Raw genomic sequence first — 25240 nt, forward strand, 5'->3', positions numbered from 1 at the left:
CTGTCCTCCTTAGAAGATTCAACGGGTTTACCATAAACCATGAACACCTACCTCCCTTTGAACTACATCCTACCCTTTTTTCTCTATTTATCTATTCCGGTGTATGTGTATGTGTGTGTGAGGTTGCAACCATTTTGGGAATTGTGTAAAAATAAAGATTTTTTTTTAAACCTATGAGAAAACCTATCTTTTCTCTGTTTATTTGACCCTAAAACAAATCCTTACCATTTTTAACAAAATATGATTGCGGTCAGTTGGGAGGTGAACAGTGGGAACCACCCACACCCCTTTCCACCTGTCTGTAACAATGTGAACACCAGTGCTCCAACAGGCAATACAATCAAACAGCACATAGCAGTCCAGAGTGTTAATTCTTAAAGACCTATTGCACTATAGTGTCAACAGTGGCTCAACGGATAACACTCTCACCTCTGGATTAGAAGGCTGTGTGTTCAAGTCCTACTCCAGAAACCTGAGTACATAATTCTGGCTGATACTCCAGTGTTAGACTGAGAGTGCATTGCACTGTCAGAAGTGCTGCTTTCAGATGTTAAACTAAAGCTCCAACTATACTCTCAGCTGGATGTAAGTAATCTCATGGTACTACTTTGAAAAGAATGTGCATTTTCCCCACCATCCTGGCTAACATTTATTCCTCAAACTACATCACTACAACAGATTATGTGGCCATTACAAATTGCTATTATTGGAACATTGCTATGTATAAAATGGCTGCCATGTTTCCTACATTACAACAGTGACTACACTTTAAATAGCACTTCATTGGCTGTAAAGTGCTTTGGGATGTCCTGATGTCAGGAAAAATACTTTATAAATGCAATTCTTTCTGTTCATAATAATGATCTAGTTATATAATTGTAAAAAAACATTAATTTTCAAATAAATAAATCTACTACTTGTAGAACAGATAATTTTTGTAAATTAATCTTTGATGATATTTCAACTGAATTATTATTGTAAGTCAAAGAACCATATCCTTGAATAAATGTTGTACCATACCTTCACTTCTCCTGTTAGACCACCAACAAACAGGTAAGCATTTGCATCTACATCAAGTATTGTGTAGCCTTCAGGTGATACTGCGCTGTAAGTCGTTGGCATGATGCTTGCCCTTGGACCATCTAGTGCACGCACAGAAACTGTACCATTTCTTCTAAACCTTTTTTGTAAAAGAGATGATCAATTACTGCTGTAGTTTACAAATTAAGAGAGAACTGAAGGCTAAACAATACATAACAAAATTACATTCAGTTCAAGTGAAATTTATTTTTCACAAGCAGGCTTCATGGTCAACGTACAATACACTTGCCATCATAGTAAGATGGGGATGAAAAAATAATGACTGTGCTAGCAAAAATGAAGAAGTAATAGCAGTATATTAGAATAGTGAACAATGTGAGTATTTTTTTTAAATCATCCCATTTTGTAACTTATTTTCTTATGCTTTTATATAGAAACATAGAAAATTTACAGCACTGAAGGAGGCCATTTCGACTATTCATGTCTGTGCCAGTTGAAAAAAGAGTTATCCAGCCTAGTCACACTTTACAGCTTTTGGTCTATAACCCTGTGAGGAGGGTTCCGTCCTCTACCACCCTTTCAGGCAGTGAGCTCCAGACCCCTGTAAGGCATTTCAGTATCTCTTCTAGTTCTGTTATGCTGTAAGGCATTTTTAATATCTCCTGCATTTCTGTTTATAAGTAAAATGTAACTAGTTGTGGTGTGGACCAGTGTGTCGAGCTCACTGGGTGGTAAGAACATGGAGGCAAAGGACATCAGGACGAAGGGGGCAGAATTCTGACCAAAGATATCATTGCTTGGGCTCATATTGGATTTTTAAAAATAAAGACAGTGTAACTCTACAAGGACACACACTCATACATACACCCCCAAAGACAAGTCAGGACATGCCACTAAGGTGGTAACCCTAGGCTATTACAACATCAGACACTCTGTCTACTACCATTCTCATGGACAATGGCCTCTTGGAATAAGTGTGAATGGTTTCCTCCTTGCCTTATCAAGATGGAGATAACACATATATTCCTGGTATGCACCTAAGATTCCCCCCCAACCCCTTCTGAGAGCAGGATATTATCACATGCAGGTGATCTTGCATAGCCATGGTGGGATTGATAAGGCACTGAAACACAATCAGATGACCCAATTTGAGACATTACCTTATATGTCAAGGGACCAGGGTCAGAAAGGGATTTAAAGCTACAGCTCACAAGGATGTTGTTGTTGCAGCTGGGAAGTGTGACTTGGTCAGTCACAGGAAGTCGTGTGGAAGAATTTGTGCAGCGGATTTGAATGAGTTCCTGTACGCTGGTCTAACTAAGAAACTGGTGTTGTAAGTATATACTATTGCTTAGTGGGTTATAAAGGTATTCCATGTAAAGTGGAAATTGTATCCAAAGTTTGTTTCATGCGATTGATACTCAGTATGAGGTCCGGACCTTAGAGGGAAGTGAGACCCCCTGTTTAAGAGTCTTACACCCCCACCACACTCTGGGTGAAAACTATTTTTCCTCAACTCCCCTCCAATCCTCCTGGCAATTACTTCAAATCTGTGCCGCATGGTTATTGTCCTCTCTGCTAAGGAAAATAGATCCTGCCTATACAGTCTATCGCGGCTCTTCATAATTTAATACACCTCAATTAAATGTCCTCTCTTAGTTTCAAAGAAAAAAAATTCCAACCTATCCAATTTTGCCTCATAGCTAAAATTCTCTATTTCTGGCAACATCCTTATGCTTCGATCGAGGCAGGAGGAGTGCACTGTCTTCCTCTAGTTCCACTTCTCCAGGAGTCACAACATATATTTAAGTGTTTACCCAGTTACCGATACAGCCAATTATATACTCTATTTTTATTTCAGAATAAAATCCACCAACCAGGTCTGTTTAATAAACAGCAAAATTATTAATTTATTATAAAACGAGACTTATGCAGTAAAGATGCAAAGTACTAACACACAGATTGAAATATGAAAGTTTCCTTTTAAATTAGCCCAACACACACGTACACACACACATCAGTTAAAGAAAAGATAAAGGTTTCTCTGCAGAGATCTCTTTACAAAAAAAAAGACAAAAAATACTTTGGTCAAATACTTGTTAATTCTTGAAGAAAAAGGATAACATATGGAAAGATATCAGTTATCCCTTTATTCTGGTATCCAAATATGCATAGATGGCTGTCACTGGGAGCTTCATGGAGCAGTTCTCTTCAGGTGACTTCGTGGGGTAGTCTGGCAGGCTTTCCAGGAGAAAATGTGGCATCAGGAGTTTCAGCTACCGCACTGGATTCTGGAGAAAGGATGAGCTGGTGTCTTCTCTCTTAGCAGGCTGACCACCAACTGACTCAAAACAATATGCAAAATGAAACCAACCATTGACCACCATAAATCTTGACATGTCACTTCTCTGTAAACAACTCCCCCTAGTCACCAAAACCCCTGTTATTTACTTAGCTTAAGACTAGTGACATCCAGTAAGGGTTGTTTTTAAATAGAAAGCTCAAGTCCTTCCAGTGACCTTCTTCAAAAAGAAAACAAAGACCAGCCTTTGTGGATTCACCTTAGTCTTCCAAATGAATCCATCTCCACAATCTTCAAACACAAGTCCTCAAATTATTTTTAAAAATGGAAGCACTTGCATAACACTTGTAAATCTCCTTTGTAACATTTCTAGTGTGATTTTTAGTTCCTCCAAAACACGGCTCTCTGAACAAGATGAGTACAAGGGATCCTTTGTAATCCTTAATTTGTGGTTCTATTAACCAATTTGCTTAGTTATATGAGAAAACACTTATGTAGCTGCATAGAATCTACAGCAAAAAAACAGGCCATTCAGCCTAACAGTCCATGCCAGCATTTTGCTCTGCTTAAGCCTCCTCCAACTCTTCTTCATTTAACCCCATCACTATATCTTTCTATTCCTTTCTCCCTCATGTTTAAATTAGATTTCCTTTAAATGCATCTTTGCTACTTGCCTCAACTACTTCTTCTGTTAGCAAGTTCCACTTTCAAACTATTCTCTGCTAAAAGAAGTTTCTCTTGAATTTCCTACTAGATTTATTGGTAACTATCTTATATTTATGGCTCCTCGTTCTGGTCTCCCCAGCAAGTGGAAACATTTTTGCTACATCTACCCTATCAAACCCTTTCATAGTCTATTCCATCTATCAGTCTTCTCTTTTCTACTGAAAACATCCCAAGCTTGTTCAATCTTATCTGATAGGTATAACCTCTCAGTTGTGGTATCATTCTAGTAAATCTTTTTTTTCTACTTTCTCCAGTGCCTCTATATCTTTCTTGTAATATGGAGGCCAGAACAGTTCACAGTACTCCAAGCGTGGTATATAGCTTCTCTACTTTTCAATTCTATCCCTCTAGAAACGAACCTCAATACTTTGTTTGCTTTTATTGTCTTGATTTATGGGTCAAGAGAAACATTAATGCTCCCCCTGCTCCCACAAACAAAGCTAATAATTACACTTGCTCCATTTTTGGAGCAGACTCCAGAAGTCTCTTTGAGGACTGCTAGTTAGGCCACTCTATGTGCAGTACCATTGGTACTTGAAAATTACGGGAGCCTTGGCTTCCTATTTGTAAGCCCCAATCAAAATGATAGTGGGCTTAATGACAGCCGGAACAGGGCTGTCAGTTCTGCTGTGTGATTTTGAGCATACCATGATGTTGTTCCCACACAAAAATAAGGATGAAAATTGAGGCCGTAATTTTCCAAACAAGGGACTGAAATTTCTCTGCTATTTTTAATGGACTGGTTCACACGTACCTATGAGTTTTACCTATTTATTTTCAACAAAAATTTCAATCCAAGGAGACATGTGGATGATATGTTCTCAAGTCCTCATATACTATGATTAGCATAGCATATAACTATACAAACCAAGCACCTGCATATATAAAACTCTGTGAAAGAAAAAAAACACTATAAATTAAAGAGCCAATTTTATTAATAAGTGCTCTCGAGAAAGGGGAGTTCTTGCCCATCAGGAGTGGAAACTTTGTAAATATCCGTCTTGAAATGTCATGATTGCCCATTCACAGTCACATTCCAACCGTTTGAGGCGATGGCATAGTGGTAGTGGTAATGTCACTGGACGAGCAATCCAGAGGCCCAGGCTAAAGCTCTGGAGTCAGGGGTTTGAATCCCACCAGGGCAGATCGTGAAATCTGAATTCAATTAATAAAGAAAAATCTGGAATTAAAAGCTAATCTAATGATAACCATGAAACCATTATCGATTGTTGTAAAAAAAAACATCTGGTTCACTCATGTTCTTCAGGGAAGGAAATCTGCCATCCTTACCTGGTCTGGTCTACATGTGACTCCAGACCCACAGCAATGTGGTTGACTCTGAAATGCCCTCTGAAATGGCCTAGCAAGCCACTTAGTTCAAGGGCAATTAGGGATGGGCCATAAATGCTGGCGAAGCCAGTGACGCCCACATCCCACGAATGAATAAAAAAAAAGACTCAGTCAGAAGCAATAAGTTCAGAAGCAGTAAACTTACCTCGAGGCTTCAATTCTGTACCAGTATTGATCATTAATGACCAAATCTGGATACTCAACACGTCCAACACCAGATCCGACATCCCACAGGAAGTTGACTTTGCCTTTACGCATCTCAATTGCTAAGAAATCAGTCTGTTGAATAACAATAAAATCAAAGTTGAAGGCTGATTGATGAAATACACTAAAACTTTGATTAATTGTACTTCAAAGAAGACAATACCTGTAAGTATTATGAAAATATCTTCAAACAGAGCAACGTAACATGCAAAATGCTTCTTAAATCATAAATATGAAAAAGTATAATATAATCACAGAATGATAGAATGGTTGAAACACAGGAGTCCATTCCGCCCATCAAGAACAGTCTGTAATTTTTGTGTATCAACACAATATAATAGTGATTTGCAAATGTAGAGTACTTTATTTTTATCTGTTCATGGGATTTGAGCATCACTGGCAAGGCCAACATTTATTGCCCATCCCTAATTGCCCTTGAGAAGGAGGTGGTGGGCTGCCTTCTTGAACCGCTGCAGTCCATCTAGTGTAGGTACACCCACAGTACTAGGGAGAGATTTCTAGAATTTTGACCCCGTGACATGAAGGAATGGCGATATATAATCCAAATCAGGATGGTGTGTGACTTGGAGGGGAACTTGCAGGTGGGGGTGTTCCCATACGTCTGCTGCCCTTGTTCTTCTATGTGGTAGAAGTTGCAGGTTTGGGAGGTGCTGTTGAAGAAGCCTTAGTGAACTGCTGCAGTGCATATTGTATATGGTATACATTGTAGCCACTGTGCGCTGGTGGTGGAGGGAGTGAGTGTTTAAGTTGGTGAATCGGGCGTCAATCAAGTGGGCTGCTGTGCCCTGGATGGTATTGAGCTTCTTGAATGTTTTTGGAGTTGCACTCATCCAGGCAAGTAGACAGTATTCCATCACACTCCTGACTTATGCCTTGTAGATGGTGGACAGACTTTGGGCAGTCAGGAGATGAGTTACTTGCCACAGAATTCCCAGCCTCTGACCTGTTCTTGTAGCCACGGCGTTTACCGTGGCTGGTTCAGTTAAGTTTCTGGTCAACGGTTAGTACTTGTGTACTGACCATAATTGACCTGAAACACAATTTCTTCAATGATATAAACACAATGATCTAAATACTGTGAAAACACAACAGTGTGGCTTTCAAACAAAGGACAGCACATTCATTCCAGCTGCCGATGAAAATCCTGCTTGGGCATTGCTAGTTGATTGTTCAGTCAAAAGGTGGCGACAAACTCATTTCTAAGGCGATCATGTTAAATTGTATACAGTCAGTTTCCCCAAAAAATGTATTTATTACAAATTGAACCGTTTTAAAATTGTGCAGAATTGTGCAATTGTCCCTTTGCTCTTTTTCTTGAAAATCTTTATCTAACTTTCCATTTAAAGATGCAATAATTTTGTCTCAATCATTCCCTCCTGGCAAAGCATTCCATGTTCCAACAACCCTATGTAAAGAAATGTCTCCTAACCTCTCCTCTCTGCTGAAAGTGACAATTTTCAATTGGTGATCCCTCATGACAGACTGCACAACCAGAAGATATAATCCTTTCACATTCAGCCTATCAGAACCTTATATAATCTTAAAAACCTCTATTAAATCTCTTCTTAGGTCTCTCTGCTCCAGTGGCAAAAGTCCCAATATCACATGTCTCTGGTCATAACTATAGTTTTCACTTCGTTTCACCTTGGTGAGTCTCTGCAGTGTACTCCCAATGATCTGAATTTCTTCGATATAATGGGGCACCTAAGAGTGGACAGAGGTGGAGATCCATGACAGTCAACCTTCTGGGAAGAAGATGACATGAATGAACGAACAAAAAACTGTACAAAACCATGGCCTAACCCAAGGGTTCTCATCCAGGGGTCTATGCACCCCGCCCCCCCCACCCCCCCGGTCACCCACGGTCTGCAAGAAGTTTTCAAGGAGACCACCTGTGGCTCCCTGTCTTCACATGAAGTAAATTGGAAGTAAATTTAATGCCGATCCCTGAAGGTTACTCTGTCTAGGGCACAGAGTTTTACATTCCAGCCTCAAGTCATCCACATAAGAAATAGGAGCAGGAGTAAACCATCCGACTCCTCGGGCTTGCTCCACCATTCAATACGATCATGGCTGATCTTGATCTTCCACCTTAACTCCACTTTCCCATCCAGGGTCATTGGTCCATCGCCATGTTGTCAAGGCGACAGCATCCAGTCTTAACAGGCACGTTCCACTCAGCTTGTTAGTGATAGACAAGAGGGAAAGTGACAGCTGGTACATTCAACAACATCATCAGTCTCATCAACATTCCATCAGCTTCAGTGACTGTCTACCACCTTCACAGTGACTGTCTACCAACCTCACAGTGACTGTCTACCAATCTTATTGACAGTCTATCAACCTTACTGTGACAATCTATCAACCTCACTGTGACAGTCTACCAATGTCAGAGTGACAAAGGAACATAGGAACATGGGAACAGGAGTAGGCCATTCAGCCCATCAAGCCTGCTCCGCCATTCAATACGCTCATGGCTAATCATTCACTTCAATGCCTTTTTTCCACACTATCCCTTTATGTCATTGGTATTTAAAAATTGTCAATCTCTACTTTAAACATACTCAATGACTGAGCTTCCACAGCCCTCTGGGGTAGAGAATTTCAAAGATTCACAACCTTCTGAGTAAAGAAATTTCTCCTCATCTCTGTCCTAAGTGGTTTCCCCCTTATTTTGAAATTGTGTCCCTTGGTTCGAGACTCCCCAACCAGGGGAAACATCTTACCTGCATCTACTGTCTATCCTTTTAAGTATTTTGTAGGTTTCAATGAGATCACCTCTCATTCTTCAAAACTCTATAGAATACAGGCGCAGTTTCCCCAATCTCTCTTCATAGGACAGTCCCGCCATCCCAGGATCAAGTCTGGTGAATCTTTGCTGCACTCCGTCTATGGCAATAATATCCTTCCTAAGGTAAGGGGACCAAAACTGCACACAGTACTCCAGGTGCGGTCTAACCTAGGTTCGATACAATTGAAACAAGATCTCACTACTGCTGTACTCAAATCATCTTGCGATAAAGGCTAACATACCATTAGCCTGCTTAATTACTTGCTGCACCTACATGTTAGCTTTCAGTAACTTATTGACGAGGACACCCAGGTCCCTTTCCACATCTACACTTTCTAATCTCTTACCATTTAAGAAATACTCTGCACATCTATTCCTCACATTTTTCCACATTAAATTCCATCTGCCACATTCTTGCCCACTCACTAAGTCTGTCCAAATCCCCTTGAAGCCACTTTGCATCTTCCTCACCACACACATTCTCACCTAGTTTTGTGTCATCCGCAAACTTGGAAATATTACATTTGGTTCCCACATCCAAATCATTGATATATATTGTGAACAGCTGGGCCCAAATACTGATCCTTGCGGTACCCCACTAGTCACAGCCTGCCAATGTGAAAATGACTCGTTTATTCCTACTCTCTGTTTTCTGCCTGTTAACCAATTCTTAATCCATGCTAGTATATTACCTCCTATCCCATGTGCTTTAATTTTGCTAACCAACCTCCTGTGGGGGACTTTATCAAAAGCCTTCTGAAAATCCAAGTATACTGCATCCACAGACTCCTCTTTATCAATTCTGTTAGTAACATCCTCAAAAAACTCCAACAGGTTCGTCAAACATGATTTCCCATGCAGAAATCCATGTTGACTATGCCAAATCAGACCATTATTATCCAAGTGTCCATTTATCACATCCTTTAGAATAAATTCTATCATTTTCCGTGCAACTGACTGTCTACCATCCTCACAGTGACAGTTTACCAACCTCACTGTGACATTCTACCAACATCAGAGTGTCTGTCTACCACCCTCACAGTGACAGTCTACCAACTTCAGGAACAGTCCACTAACTTAAGCAAGGAGCCCTAGCAAAACTGGAGTCAATGGGAATCGGGGGGAAACTCGCCAGTGGTTGGAGTCTTACCGAGCACAAAGGAAGATGGTTGTGGTTGTTGGAAGTCAATCATCTCAGTCCCAAGACATCACTGCAGGAGTTCCTCAGCATAGTGTCCTAGGCCCAACTATCTTCAGCTGTTCCATCAATGACTTTCCCTCCATCATAAGGTCAGAAGTGGGGATGTTCGCTTATGACTGCACAATGTTCAGCACCATATGCGACTCCTCAGATAATGAAGTAGCCCATGTCCAGATGCACCAAGACCTTGTTGTGTGATTGCTTTTAAGAGTGATGTCCCTTTAAGATTTTAGTATGCTAATGAACCAAGTACCAGGATGCAGTATTGAAACTCGGAACAGAGTCACTCTGTAACTGTAACACCCAGAGTAAGGTTCTGTAAATAGTTGGCTCTGTACTGTATATAATAGCTAGCTGTTAATAAACCTGTTTGAGATCTTCAACCAACTGGACTCCATACATCACATTTATGTTGCATCAGACAACATAAAAGGAACTCATTACATAGTGACAGTTGTAGTGAGAAGACAAAGTCTAAATTTCATTGCAAACCTGGACAACATCCAGGCTTGGACAGATAAATGGCAAGTTACATCTGCACCACGCTTGTGCCAGGAAATGATCATCTCAAACAAGAGAGAAACTAACCATCACCCATTGATATTCAATAGCATTACCATCACTGAATCCCCCACTATCACATCCTGGGGGCTTATCATTGACCAGCCACATAAATACTGTGGCTACAAGAGCAGGACAGAGGTTGGGAATTCTGCGGCAAGTAACTCACCTCCTGTCTCCCCAATGCCTGTCCAGCATCTACAAGGCACAAGTCAGGAGTGTGATGGAATACTCTCCACTTGCCTGGACGGGTGCAGCTCCAACAACACTCAAGAAGCTCAACACCATCCAGGACAAAGCAGCCCACTTGATTGGCACCCTATCCACTACCTTCAGCATTCACTCCCTCCACCACCGACGCACAGTGGCAACAGTATGTAGCATCTACAAGATACACTGCAGTAACTTACCAAGGCTCCTTCGACAGCACCTTCCAAACCTGCAACCTCCACCACCTAGAATGACAAGGACAGCAGTTGCCTGGGAACATCGCCGCCTGCAAGTTCTTCTCAAAGCCACACACCATCCTGACTTGGAACTATATCGCTGTTCCTTCACTGTCGCTAGGTCAGAAACCTGGAACTCCATTCTTAATAGCACTGTTGATATACCTACACCCCAAGAACTGCAGCGGTTCAAGAAGGCAGCTCACCACCACCTTCTCCAGGGCAATTAGGGATGGACAATAAATGCTGGCTAACCAGCGACACCCACATCCCCCGAATGAATAAAAAAAAAGCAAGGATAAACATTGAGCATGACGTGCATGTGTGCTGGTTGAAGATGCCTCCACATCTTGACAGAATTGTTGTTTAACAGCAGCAACATGTTTCACCTTAGATAAGTAAAACAAAAATAATAAATATATATGTTTAATTGTATAACTAGTATTTAAATAGTAAAAATACTTGAGCTACAGGGGGGTCTGTGGAATTTTTATAACCCGGGAAGGGGGAGTCTCAGAAGCAAAAAGGTCGAGAACACCTACCCTAAATAATACATTATAAAAATGCATCAGTAATTCTTCAGTCTTATACTTTATGCCCTTATTTATAAAACCCAATACACTGTTGACCTTTACAACTTGCAATCGCATTTTCAGGAAATTAAATATTTGAACCTCGAGGTCTCTTTTCCGCCACACTTTTCAGAGTCTTTCCATTGTATGTACTGTCCTATTCCTTGTCTGGACTAACAACAATGGAGGTGGCCCCAGGAAAGTTAAGTGGGGGGGTCAGGCCTCGCCTGGGATATTCAGTGAGACCCCGCCAGGGTTGTGGGGGGGTGGTGGTTGTGTGTCGGAGTCTAGAGAGGGGAGGGAGGGTTGTTTTGGGGGAGGTGCAGCCTGTGCTGCTGGGGGTCTCTTCATGGGGCACAAAGCGCCCGATCAGGGGGGACCCCCCAAGCCCGCAAGGAGACTGCCAGGTATCACTAAGCAGCCTCTTTCAGGTGCCAAAATGCCCATTGACTGCTGGTAAAATACCAGCGCCGGCAGGAAGAGGCCCTTAAGTGGGCAATTAATTTGCCCACTTAAGGGCCTCAATTGGCCTAAGGGCAGACGGAGCATCTGCCACATCCCCCACCGCTGGTAAAACAGCAGCGGGGTGGGTAGGCGATAGGCACAGCATCCCCCATCTCCCACCTGATTTTGCGCCCGCCACCACCTAGCCCGCTCCTGGGGGTGGGGGCTGGGGTGGGGAAACGTTAAATTTGGCCCTTTTGTCATTCACAAAATATATTACTTAACCCTTCTCCACGTTCAGTTACATCTGTCATTTGTCTACCCATTGCACTAATATAACTGATACCCATTATTCTTAGTCCTAATTTTATCATGTACCACCTTTTAAGTTTATCCCTCTATTTATTCACAGAACTCTATTTTGTATCACAATTTCTTATAAATCCAAGTGTTAGACTTGGCTCAGTAATAGCACTCTCTCCTCTGAGTCAGAAGATTGCAGTCTCAATTTATACTTTAGACACCTAGGGCTGGATTTTACTGCGCAGAAGTGCAGGGAGTGGCAGGGCCTGATAGCACATGGGAAACCCAGAAATATCTTCAGCGTGTCTGTAGGTGCTTTTTAACCAGGCACTTCAGTAACATCTGATTTCTGCAATTCCTGTCTCATTAGCATTAGCAGGCATGATGACAAGCCACATGATGTGATCGCAACTCCAATATTTAAAGGGACACTCCAAACATGCAAGTTGAAACAGTTGGAGTCGTCATGGAGACAGAAACAAGTGGTGGACTGGAGTCAAGACGGGCAAAGGCTGCAACCCCATTTCACCGATGCCTCCCTAAATGTGCTGCTGGGAACTATGAGGAATGGGAGGAAGAAACCTGCTGGTGAGGCAAAGGAAGTGTGGTTGGAGGTTGCTGAGGAGGACAGCAGCAGGGGAGTGGTGCTACTCCCCTGAAACCAATGCAGGAAGTGCTTCAATGACCTAAGCAGAACAAGAAAGGCGAGAGCAATGGAACATTGCCCTACATCCTGACATGCGTATCATCCCATTCCCCTCACTCTGCCTTCTCGAGCCTACTCCAGCAGAGCACTTCTTACACCAACTTACCTTGCAGGGGCACCCATCCCCCTCAGTTTATGCACTTTCTCAAATCCCCATCTATCCATCCACCACTGACACTCACCCTCATCCTTATGCAATATTTTGCCTATCCCTCAGTCATCCTCAACAAATGCTTTCCATCCATTGGGTGAACATATAGAATTATTCTCTCTCATAGATTTCTTCCTTCCCTCATTGCAGGAGAAGAAAGCATAGAACAGAAGGGTGAGGCGGAGAACCTGAGCTGACCCTCAACAGATCTCACAATTAACAGCTATAGAGGAGGAGGTGCTGCAGATTAACGGAGCGTCAAATTGTTTAGTCATCGGAGATGGGGGCCTGCTAACTACCTGGTGACAGAATTAAATATCAAACAGCCACATGGCATACAACACTCAGTCATGTTAACTTGACGGGAACAGCAAGTGAAATGTAATCATGTGCATAATAATACCTTCAAACAGTCCTACCTTGACACTACTCATTCATTTTTTTACCTCCCACAGGGCCTTCATATATCCATCAGGATGAGGGCAAGGTTGTCATGATTGTATGTGTGGGGTTGAATATTGGAGAATATATTGTACTTGGTAGGGAAACTGAAAATAGCTTTGTACTTTGGGGAAAACACCTGACCTGGGGGTTATTGTGAGGTCAGGTAAGCTTATGCTGCTTTAGTGAGAACAGTGAACAGAACTCTACAGAAGACTTTAATAAAACACTTGTTAAATCTTTGTTAAAGTTAAAGCTGTGATTTCAAGTGGTGATTCATTTCAGCCTGAGATGTGGCGTTGGTGGCAAGATAAATTCAGAGATATTTAGGATTATGTCATGACATTTTCTGGAGCTGACATGTCTGCAGTCCGGAGAATTGAGCCATTTAACAGGTGATGCCAGTTCCGTCAGTGTGAAATGCAAAGTGTGGCTGGAGGAGTTTAAACGTATGCTGACAGTTGCAGTTTGTTTTTGGATGGGACGACGGAGGTGCAAAAAGCATAGCAATGGGCCTTATTACAGTTCAATGTGAGCACGTCGGTGAGGGAGACTTTCAAGATGTTGCCTGACATGGGAGAAAAGGCAGATTATGAACATGCAGTGAAAGCTTTGAAGGACCATTATATGGTGACGGCAAATGCCACATTCCAAAGGTATGTTTTCCATCAAATGAGACAGGAAGTGGGGATAACAATCGCCCAATTCCTGACTCGTTTGAGGCAGGCATCGGACAGATGCGACAAATTTGAATAACTAGGTAATGGATCAGGTGGTCCAACACAGCAAGTTGGATAAGTTGAGGTGTAGGCTGCTGGAAAGAGGAGGTGATTTAACATTGGATGACACTTTGATAATAGAGGCTGCATTGGAAGCAGTGGATGGACAAGTTCACAGCATGAAACCTAGTCCCACTTCCGTCAACAGCATGAAAAAATCTGAGGTTAATCGAGTGACACAACAGAATCCAGGTATGCATAAATGTAAACAGCAAAAGTCTGAGAGTGTTTCAGATGTGGCAATTTGGGGCACTATGGAAGAGATGATTGCTGCCCTGCCACGAGAAAGATATGTAGAAAATGTGGGGGCAGAGACTGTTTTGCCAAGAAGTGCAGAAGCAAAGCTGAACAGAGCGGCAAGCCTGGCAAACCATGTAAAAGAAAGACAGATGGAAGTACTACAACTGTGAGATGAGTTGAAGAAATGCAGTGAGTGAGGACACGAATCGTAATTGTGGATACATGTTTTCTGTCAATGGAAGCAACTATGAGAAAGTTCCAGTAATTGTTGGGTATGTTGAAGTTAGTATTATTGTAGATTCAGGCAGTGACAGTCATGTCATCAGCAGAGCACTGTGGGAGGAACTGAAGACAAAGAGAATCAAGTGCAAACAAGCCACCTGTCTTATGCATTTGAGGGCAGCCAAATGCAAAATCTTGCAAATGTCTCTGGCAGAGCCCTGGAAGGAGCCAGAGGCAAAGATGTTGAGGGTGGTGATGTCACTGGTAAAACAAGACCTCCAGGCTGGCAGCAGCCTGCAAAGTTTGCTTCCATCTGACATGGCATCCTGAGTCTCCTGAGATACTGGCATTTGACATGTGGAGGAAGCTTATCCACTGTCTGTAGACCCTGTGTGCCAGGCATGGCCTCCCGTGAGCTGCACCTCTCTGCTGTTACCCTCTCTCCTATGGAGCTATAGCTCTCTAAGAGCAGGCTGTTGCTGTAGCTGATGCCGATACTGCTGCTGCTGGCCATCTTGGTCCGCATCTGGGGTCTAGCTTAAGGCAGCACAAAAGGCATCACTGCAGATCAGATCTCCAAAGTGTAGATGACACCTCTAAAGAAAGCAGCTGTGAGTAATGAGTACTTATTGACATATTTCCCTGACATGGCTTCAGCCCCCTCAACTGCTGCTGTGTTCTTGCCTTGTTTTCACTGGCGAGTTCCAGGAAGCTCAGAAAACCCACTGACCCAAACTTAAATGTTGAAAATCCATGTCAATATCACTCTAATTGATCAATTAACATATGTGAAGTGGCAAGCTGTCTCTTGTGAGGGATTGTAGACATGTAGTACAGCATACTGCACAAGCTGCAGTGAAACACGGAAGTGGGCAAGTTGCAGCCAGCTTCCTGATGTGCTGCTAATTTAGCTCGTTTTAAGCACCCACCTGTACCCAAACCCATGTGGTTCTGCACATTAAAATCTAGCCCCTAATCTTGGCTGACCCTTCAGTGCAGCTGCAGCACTGAGGGAGTGCTGTTCTGCCTTTCGGATGAAAAGTTAAACCAAGGCCCTTTCTGTCTTCTCAGGTGAATGCAAAAGATCCCATGGCACTATTTCAAAGAAGAGTTCTCTCCAGTATCTTGGCCAATATTTATCCCTCAACTTGCATCACTAAAACAAGTTATCTGGCATGTGCAAATTTCCTGTTCTGTCTCCTATATTACTATAGTGATTTCATTACAAAATTACTTCATTGACTGTAGAGAACTTTGTGATATCTTAAGAAGTGCAGAATGGATTTAAGTTCATTTGTTTAATTTCTTCAATGCAACCCTTTTCACCTTATAGTAAACAGTTATTTTGTACTCTAATTATCTCATATTTGAAAATGAAACATTAGTGCTGAGAACTTCAGCACTTTCTGATTTCGATAACTAGTGCCAATGCCGAGCTCTCCCATTTGAGACACACAACAAAACAGATAAAGCCAGTGGTAAAAACTGGCTGATAATCTGATTGCAGATATACCTGTATAAACTAGCATGGAAATCTTAGGTTTGAAATGTGATTTTTTAGATTAGATTAGAGATACAGCACTGAAACAGGCCCTTTGGCCCACCGAGTCTGCGCCGAACATCAACCACCCATTTATACTAATCCTACACTAATCCCATATTCCCACCAAACATCCCCACCTGTCCCTATATTTCCCTACCACCTACCTATACTGGTGACAATTTATAATGGCCAATTTACCTACCAACCTGCAAGTCTTTGGCATGTGGGAGGAAACCGGAGCACCCGGAGAAAACCCACGCAGACACAGGGAGAACTTGCAAACTCCACACAGGCAGTACCCGGAATCGAACCCGGGTCCCTGGAGCTGTGAGGCTGCGGTGCTAACCACTGCGCCACTGTGCTGCAATGTGCCAGAGGCATTAAGTACATCCCAATGCATGTTAAGAACAGTCCAAGCTCATTAACGCCCTGAAAAATAAACCTCCCCAATAATGTGACTGGAACATCTGAACAACACTCTGGCAATACAGACCCTATTTGGAACCAGTGCTGAAATTGCAGCCCCCTCTACTCCTCTGCCATTGCTCTGAACTGTGTTCCCATTCCCAAACCATCTCTGGCCCATCCTCTTCCACCCTATGGGCAGTCAGTGACTGCCTAAAATCCCAGGTCCTGCCACCCCCACCCTCACCAGCCCCCTCCAATCCAATCACATCATGAGTGATACGGCCAAAATGTCAGATAAATATTCAAATAAGCTGGCCTAGTGTCATCAGGCTAAGTCAAGTCATTCCTCATAGGTGTGCGGGGTACTTAGATAGCACCAGTGCTGGAGGCACTGCACAGAACCTCAACTATCAACCCCAAAATGTTGTTTAATATTAAAATTTAGTTTCAAGACAATGGCATAAACATCCAGATTGAGCTCTAGAGAAGCATACTCACATATTTTGCACTACCAAGATAAAATAGTAGATTCTCAAGCTCTGACGTCTTCACATTCAGAACAATGGAATTGTAGGTGCCCTTTTTTATGTCAGGACGGTAAGTGCGGATACAGTCACCACCAGATGAGACTGATACTTTGATCTAAAGTAAGCAGTAAAAATTAGATAATGAAATGGAAAGTAGCAAAATAACAAAAATACTGAACTTATATTTATCTTGTTGATCAGGTTACTCACGGAATTGGCATGTTTACGGGCTTGATTTATAAGCTCTTTGATGTGCGAGATGTTCCTCCCCAGAGTGTCTTGAAGATTTTTGATAGGTTTCAGTTTATCCAGTAACCTATCTGTCTTTTTTTCTAATTCTTTAACTTTCATATCAGCATCAGCAACTTCATGCGACAAGAAAAAAATAAATGTACAAATTGATCTGTTTCACTATTTTGTCACAATTGGACTTAGAACCTACAAGGTCACTATGATACATCCTTCCCAGCTTTTGTAAAAACATTACTCAGTACAATAGTCTTTACCTTTTCAAACTGTATTTTATGCCACACACTTATCCATGGATCTTACCAACCTCCAATTAGCAGGCTGAAGGATACCAGTACCTAAGCCTTTAAACGGGGGTAGGTGGGAATGTGGAGTTGAGGTTACAATCAGATCAGCCAGGATCTTGTTGCATGGTGGAGCAGGCTTGAGGGGCAGAGTGGGCTACTCCTGCTCCTAATTTGTATTTTCGTGTGTTTGTTTTTTGGATTGGCTATGTAATTTAAAAGTAACAGTTCATTGAGTTTTAATGCTAGGAAACATACCAAATAATGGTGATTTTTATTGCCTCTGAAAACTTGCTGTGTGCATTTGATTTTCTTTGTGCACGTTTATGTACTCCTTAACATAACTGATCAAGCCAGGAATAAATCATTCTTTAAAATGGCTGGTCTGGAACGCATTTCTGGACAGAGCAGAGGTTTAGAAGAATAGGAAATTCTGGTTGTGAAATATAATTTTATGAACTTACTGATTTTCATCCACTGGGAGCACCGATCAGGATTTTGGGCACAGGCGCCACAAGATTTTTTCCATCTATTGATTTTAATGGGCAGAAAATCAAATTTCTAAGATGCTCTGCCGGCAGACAAGAATCTGTGTTGGCTGCATGAATTTGCAAAATTACACTCTTGATGCCTACATGTTCACCAGGGATCCAGAATAACATGCAGACTAGATTGACACTAGGCAATATGAGAAAACTGAAACAATACTATGAAAATTAAATGTGAAACTACAAATGAAACATTACATAATTTGCAGATATCATACAGAGTGTGGAAGGGGAGGTAGTGGCATAGCGGTGGTGTCGCTGGACTAATAATCCAGAGCCCAGGTTAAAGCTCTAGGGACATGGGTTTGAATCCCACCATGGCAGATGGTGAAATTTGAATTCAATTAATAAACCTGGAATTAAAAAGCTAGTCTAATGGTGACCATGAAACCATTGTCAATTGTCGTAAAAACCCATCTGGTTCCCTAATGCTTATTGGCAAGGTTGAGCAAAAGACCCAGTAAATTATGCTCAAGGTGGAAAATGGTGTAACACACTTACTCCATACTTTCTTGACACCTTTAGGGAAGGAAATCTGCCGTCCTTAACTGGCCTGGCTTACATGTAATTCCAGACCCACAGCAATGTGGTTGACTCTTAAATGGCCTAGCAAGCCAACAGTTCAAGGGCAATTCGGGATTGGCAATAAATGCTGAGCCTGTCAGCGATGCCCACATCCCGTGAAAGAATTTTTAAAAAATGAAGCTGGTAATATACATCTGAGGCAAATGGGTTGCTGTATGATAAAAGTTTAAAGAACAGGATCGACAATTTCCTCAATCTAGGCCTGGAAGTTGCTGCTACTAACATACATTTGTAGAGAACTGAATGTAAATAAAAAGGTAATTCACTACATTGGTTTGAATTACATGATAAGTACATATTTATCTTGGCCCTAAATTTCCTCGAACTTGCACCATCTACAGTATTTTATTTTACTCTGTAAAGGTCCCAGGAAATTATGGAGTAAATGTGTTACACCATTTTCACACTGAGCATAATTTCCTGGGTCTTTTGCTCATCTCTGCCAATACCCTCGCCGAAATGGTGCAAAATTGATTACAGCTCTGTCCGTAGTTCAATCAATGGCAATTACAACCAGTTCTCTCGCTCCATACACTTAAACTGAAAAATAATAGTGCAGGTGAAGGTACTTAAACTCACAAGTTCAAAATAAAATCTCTGCTCTTTCTTGATATTTTAATTCCTAGCTAAAACCCATCAAAACACTCCTTTGTCATTGTTTAGCGTACATGGTGCAGGGCACTGAGGTACCTGCACAGGCCATTGATGAAAGTTTGCTGGCAGAAAAATGGTCAACAAATGGAAATGTTAAAACGTTATGGTAAAATTCAGAAAAATATTACTGCCAGTAATTTCCTTGGAGATTCTCCCATTCCACTGCTGCAAAATTGTCGGTCGTGTGGCAGAAACCCTGTATGCACACATAAATGGAATTTCCGCTGCATTTTCACCAATGGAATGTGAAAAGCTTCAAGGAAATTCCCCATCCTTGTATAAAAATGATTTACATATTCCACATGTTCACTTATTACACTTCCTTTCTGAATTACTTTGGTGAATTTTTGAAGTAATCATGGTCAAGGATGTTGAGAGGTGTCATGCTAGGCTCCAACCCCCCACCTAAGAAGGTATGGGCACGTGGAATCCAGGGAAATTTGGCAATTTGGATCCAAAATTGGCTTAGTGGCAGGAGGCAGAGGGTAATGGTTGAGGGTTGCTTTTGCAAGCAGAAGCCTGTCACCGTTGGTGTACCGCAGGGATTGGTGCTGGGATCCTTGCTGTTTGTCGTGTACATTAATGAATTAGAAGTGAGTATAAGAGGTATGATCAGTAAGTTCGCAGATGACACAAAAAATTGGTGGTGTCGTAAATAGTGAGGAGGAAAGCCTTAGATTACAGGATGATATAGAGGGGTTGGTAAGAAGGACAGAGCTGCGGCAAATGGAATTTAATCCTGAGAAGTGTGAGGTGATGCATTTTGGGAGGACTAACAAGGCACTGGAATAGACAATGGTTGGTAGGACCCTAGGGAGTACAGAGGGTCAGAGCGACCTTGGTGTACTTGTCCATAGATCACTGAAGGCAGCAGTACAGGTAGATAAGGTGGTGAGAAAGGCTTATGGGATACTTGCCTTTATTAGCTGAGGCATAGAATATAACAGCAGGGAGGTTATGATGGAGCTGTATAAAACACTAGTTAGGCCACAGCTCGAGTACTGTGTACAGTTCTGGGCACCACACTATAGGAAGGATGTGATTGCACTGGAGAGGGTGCAGAGGAGATTCACCAGGATGTTGCCTGGGCTGGAGCATTTCAGCTAAGAAGAGAGACTGAAAAGGCTAGGGTTGTTTTCCTTAGAGCAGAGAAGGCTGAGGGGAGGTATGATTGAGGTATACAAAATTATGAGGGACATTGATAGCTGAGATAGGAAGAAACATTTTCCCTTACTGGAGGGGTCAATAACCAGGGGGCATATATTTAAGGTAAGGTGCAGGAGGTTTAGAGGGAATTTGAGGAAGAAATGTTTTCACCCAGAGGGTGGGTGGAATCTGGAACGCACTGCCTGAAGAGGTGGTAGAAGCAGGAACCCTCACAACATTTAAGAAGCATTTAGATGAGCACTTGAAACGTCATTGCATACAAGGCTACAGGCCAAGTGCTGGAAAATGGGATTAGAATAGTTAGGCTGGCACAGACACGATGGGTCAAAGGATGTTTCTGTGCTGTATAACTCTATGACTTTAAGATTGAGGCACATCAATTTTATCATGAACATTGATTTTTAACTGTTTTGGAGCAAGGAAATGACTTGTTAAACAGATCAGCTGTGGCTGAAAAAAAACCATTTACATACTAACAGACATTGAAGGTGAGGAAGCTGGTCACATGACTACCTGGCTGTTCCAGGGTTTTCTTTTGAACTGGCAAGAGAGAGTTTGGGCAAAAGCAGAATTCTCCTGGACTGAGAAGATCTCTCCTGGCTGGTTTGCCACAGCCTCTCCTGTCTGCCTGCTCCCAAATCTTTCTCACAAGCCTCTCAATCCACTGAAGACACTTGACCCCCAAGAGAGAAAAGTTTCCTACAGTGAACAAGGTTTAAGAAGAATACTAGGCCCCAACGAAAAGCAAGATCTATCTACAATCAAGGACTCTACAGTGAGCTCGAAGAATCGTAACAACAACTCTTCAGATATTGCCTCAAACTTTTCCATTTTATTTTTCTTCTGCTCTTTTCTATTTGCATGTGTGTATCACGTATGCATGATAGCGTGGGCACGTTGTGTATCCATAGGCGTTAACTGAATGTAAGTTTAAGTTTAATAAATTTCAACTTTTCTTCTTTAAACCTAAGAAAGTCTGTTTGTGCTGGTTTCTATGCCTTATAATTGGAAAGCAGTGAATAAGGATTCACTAAGGGGAAGCAAAATAAAATGTGTTTAAAATTAAACCCTGTTACAGTAAGTCCAGGTGAAGGCTGAAAGGGAACCCTAGACCTGTTTCTCACCTGGTCATAACAGAGGGAAAAGGAACATTTTCCACTTTTGGTCCCCAGTGGTACCATTAAGCACTCCTAATTAAAGTGAACTTCTGGGTAAAGCTTTTGCCATATTGCTGCAACAGACTGTCCCAAAACTACATCTGAGAGAATAAATCTATTTCATTCTTACAATATATGTAGTTTCCAAACAAATCATCCATATTGCCTTTCTAAATGAAACAGTCAGTTTAATGCAGATGTAAGGAAAAAATTGCTTTTTAAAAATTTGTTCTTGGAATGTGGGTGTCGCTGGCAAGGTCAACATTTATTGCCCATCCCTAATTGCCCTTGAGAAGGTAGTGGTGAGCTGTCTTCTTGAACTGCTACAGTTCATCTGGTGTAGGTAGACTCACAGTGCCACTAGGGATGGAGCTCCAGCATTTTGACCCAGCAACAGTGAAGGAACAGCGATATAGTTCCAAGTCAGGAATGTGATTGACTGGGAGGGGAACTTGTGGTGGTGGTGTTCCCATACATCTGCTGCCCTTGTCCTTCTAGGTGATAGAGGTCATGGATCTGGAAGGTGCTGTCGAAGCAGCCTTGGCAAATTGCCGCAGTGCATCTTGTAGATGGTACACACTGCTGTCACTGTGCATCAATGGTAGAGAGAGTGAATGTTGAAGGTTGTAAATGGGGTGCCAATCAAGCTGGCTGCTTTGTCCTGGATGGTGTCAAGCTTCTTGAGTATTGTTGGAGCTGCACTCATCCCTACAAGTGGAGAATATTCCATCACATTCCTAACTTGTGCCTTGTAGATGGTTGACAGGCTTTGGGGAGTCAGGCAGTGAGTTACTCACTGCATAATTCCCAGCCTCTGACCTGCTCTTGTAGCCACAGTATTTATGTGGCTGGTCCAGTTCAGTTTCTGGTCAATGATAACCCTCAGGATATTGACTTTGGGGGATTCAGCAATGGCAATGCCATTGAACTGTCAAGGGATGGTTAGATTCTCACTAGTTGGAGACGGTCATTGACTGACACTGTCCAGGTCTTACTGCATGCAGTCACAGACTGCTTTAGTATCTGAGGCATTACAAATGGTACTGGACAGTGCAATCATCAGCGAACATCCCAACTTCTGACCTTATGTTGGAGGGAAGATCATTGATGAAGCACTCCCCTGAGGAACTCCTGCAGTGATGTCCTGGGGCTGAGATCATTGGCCTCCAACAACCACAACCATCTTCCTTTGTGCTCTCTAACCAGTGGAGATTTTTCCCCTTGATTCCCATTGACTTCAATTTGGCTAGGACTCCTTGATGCCACAGGCAAATGCTGCCTTGATATCAAGGGCAATCACTCTCACCTCAGGAATTCAGTCCTTTTGCCCATGTTTGAACCAAGGCTGTAATGAGGCCAGGAGTGGAGTGCCCCTGGTGGAACACAAACAGAGCATCAGTGAGCAGGTTATTGGTGAGTAAGGGCGACTTGATAGCACTGTCGATGACCCCTTCCATCACTTTGAGAGTAGACTGATAGGGTAGTAATTGGCCAAGTTGAATTTGTTCTGCTTTTAATGGATAGGACATATCTGGGCAATTTTCCACGTTGTTGGGTAATGCCTGTGTTGTAGCTGAACTGGAACAGCTTGGCTAGGGGTGCAGCTAGTTCTGGAGGTCGAGTTTTCAGTACTACAACTGAGATGTTGTCAGGGCCCAGAGCCTTTGCAGCATCCAGTGCCTTCAGCCATTTCTTGATATCACATGGAGTGAAACAAATTGTCTGAAGACAAGCACCTATGATGTGGGAACCTCAGGAGGAGGCCAAGATGGATCATTCACTCAGCACTTCTGCCTGAAGACATTTCCAAATGCTTCAGCCTTGTCCTTTGTACAGAAGTGCTGGGCTCCCCCTCATTGAGGATGGGGATGTTTTTGGAGCCTCCTCCTCCTGTTAATTGTTTAATTACCCACCACCATTCACGACTGGATGTGGCCGGACTGTAGAGCTTTGATCTGATCCATTGGTTGTGGGATCGCTTCATTCTGCCTATAGCATACTGCTCCCACTGTTTAGCATGCATTGTAGTTTCACCAGCTTGGCACATGATTTTTAGGTATGGCTGCTGCTGCTCTTGGCATGCACTTTTACACTCCTCATTGAATCAGTGTTGGTTCCCTGGCTTGATGATCATGGTCGAGTGAGGGATATGCCAGACCATGAGGTTACAGATTGTGGTTGAATACAATTCTGCTGCTGCTGATGGCCCATTGCCACCTCATGGATACCCAATTTTGAGCTGCTAGATCTGTTCTGAGTCTATACCATTTAGTATGGTGGTAATGCCACACAACACAGTGGTGGGTGTCCTCAGTGTGCAGAAAGGAATTCGTCTCCACAAGCATTGTATTGTGATCCCACCTACCAATACTGTCTTGGACAGATGCATCTGCAACAGATAGATTTGTGAGGATGAGGTCAAGTAGGTTTTTCTCTCTTGTTGGTTCTCTTACTATCTGCTGTAGACCCACTCTGGCAGATATGTCCTGTAGGACTCAACCATCTTAGTCAGTAGTGGTGCTACCAAGCCACCGTTGGTGAAGTGATTAAGAAGGCAATTGGTACGTTGGCCTTTATTAAAAGAGGATTTGAATACAGGAGTAAAGATGTCTTACTGCAATTATATAGAGCCTTGGTGAGACTGCACCTGGAGTATTGTGTGCAGTTTTGGTCTCCTTCCCAAAGGAAATATATACGTGCCATTAGTTCACCAAACTAATTCCTGGGATGGAGGGATTGTCCTCTGAGGAAAGATTATTCTCTGGAGTTTAGAAGAATGAGACGTGATCCCATGATCTCATTCAAACATACAAAATTCTTACAGGGCTCATGTGGGTAGATGCAGGAAGGGTGTTTCCCCTGGCTGGGAGTCTAGAACCAGGGTACACAGTCTAAGAATAAGGAGTAGGCCATTTAGGACTCAGATGAGAAGGAATTTCTTCACTCAGAGGGTGGGGAATTTTTGGAATTTGCTTCCCCAAAGGGCTATGGAGGCTCAGTCGTTGAGTATGTTCAAGACTGAGATCGATAGATTTCTACATATTAGAAACATCAAAGGATATGGGGATAGTGCTGGAAAATAGTGTTGAAGTAGAAGATCAGCCATGATCTCATTGAATGGCGGGGCAGGCTCAGAGGGCTGAATGGCCTTCTCCTGCCCCTATTTCTTATGTTCTAATAACATTGAAGTCCCCTACCAGTGTATATTCTATGCCTTTTCTACCCTCAGTACTTCTTCTAACTGATATTCAACATGGAGCAGCATTGATTCATCAGCTGAGGCAGGGCATTTGATGGTAATCAGCAGGAGGTTTCCTTGTCCATGTTTGTCCTGATGCCATGAGACCTCATTGTGTCCGGAGTCAATGTTGAGGACTCCCAGGGCCACCCCCTCCCAAATGTACACTACTGTGCCGCCACCTCTGGTGGGTCCTGCTGGTGGGATAGGATACACCCAGGAATTGTATTGTGGAACTATGCTCAGTGGGAATTAGGTTGAGATTATTCAAATTCATTTCTCTTATGACCTTTAGAATAAGAGCTGCATATGGGGAAATTACTTTGATTTTTGGTTATAACAAAATACAAATAACATTGTTTTAAGATGTCAATAGGAT

At 42.5% G+C, this 25240-nt stretch overlaps 1 protein-coding gene across 2 annotated transcripts in view; it reads right to left on the minus strand.

Annotated features, from left to right (window-relative positions):
• lama2 (laminin, alpha 2) overlaps positions 1-25240 on the minus strand; it is a 527518-nt gene that overhangs the window by 68313 nt on the left and 433965 nt on the right. For both annotated transcript variants that reach the window (XM_068025161.1, XM_068025160.1), the window contains exons 44-47: positions 17190-17344; positions 16951-17094; positions 5565-5698; positions 1021-1180 (exon numbers count right to left, since the gene is read on the minus strand). In XM_068025161.1, the coding sequence (XP_067881262.1) occupies positions 1021-1180; positions 5565-5698; positions 16951-17094; positions 17190-17344 (593 nt within the window). The remainder of the gene's footprint in view (positions 1-1020; positions 1181-5564; positions 5699-16950; positions 17095-17189; positions 17345-25240) is intronic.

The sequence above is a fragment of the Heterodontus francisci genome, chromosome 3 (assembly GCF_036365525.1).
Source record: "Heterodontus francisci isolate sHetFra1 chromosome 3, sHetFra1.hap1, whole genome shotgun sequence".
Lineage (NCBI taxonomy): Eukaryota > Metazoa > Chordata > Chondrichthyes > Heterodontiformes > Heterodontidae > Heterodontus > Heterodontus francisci.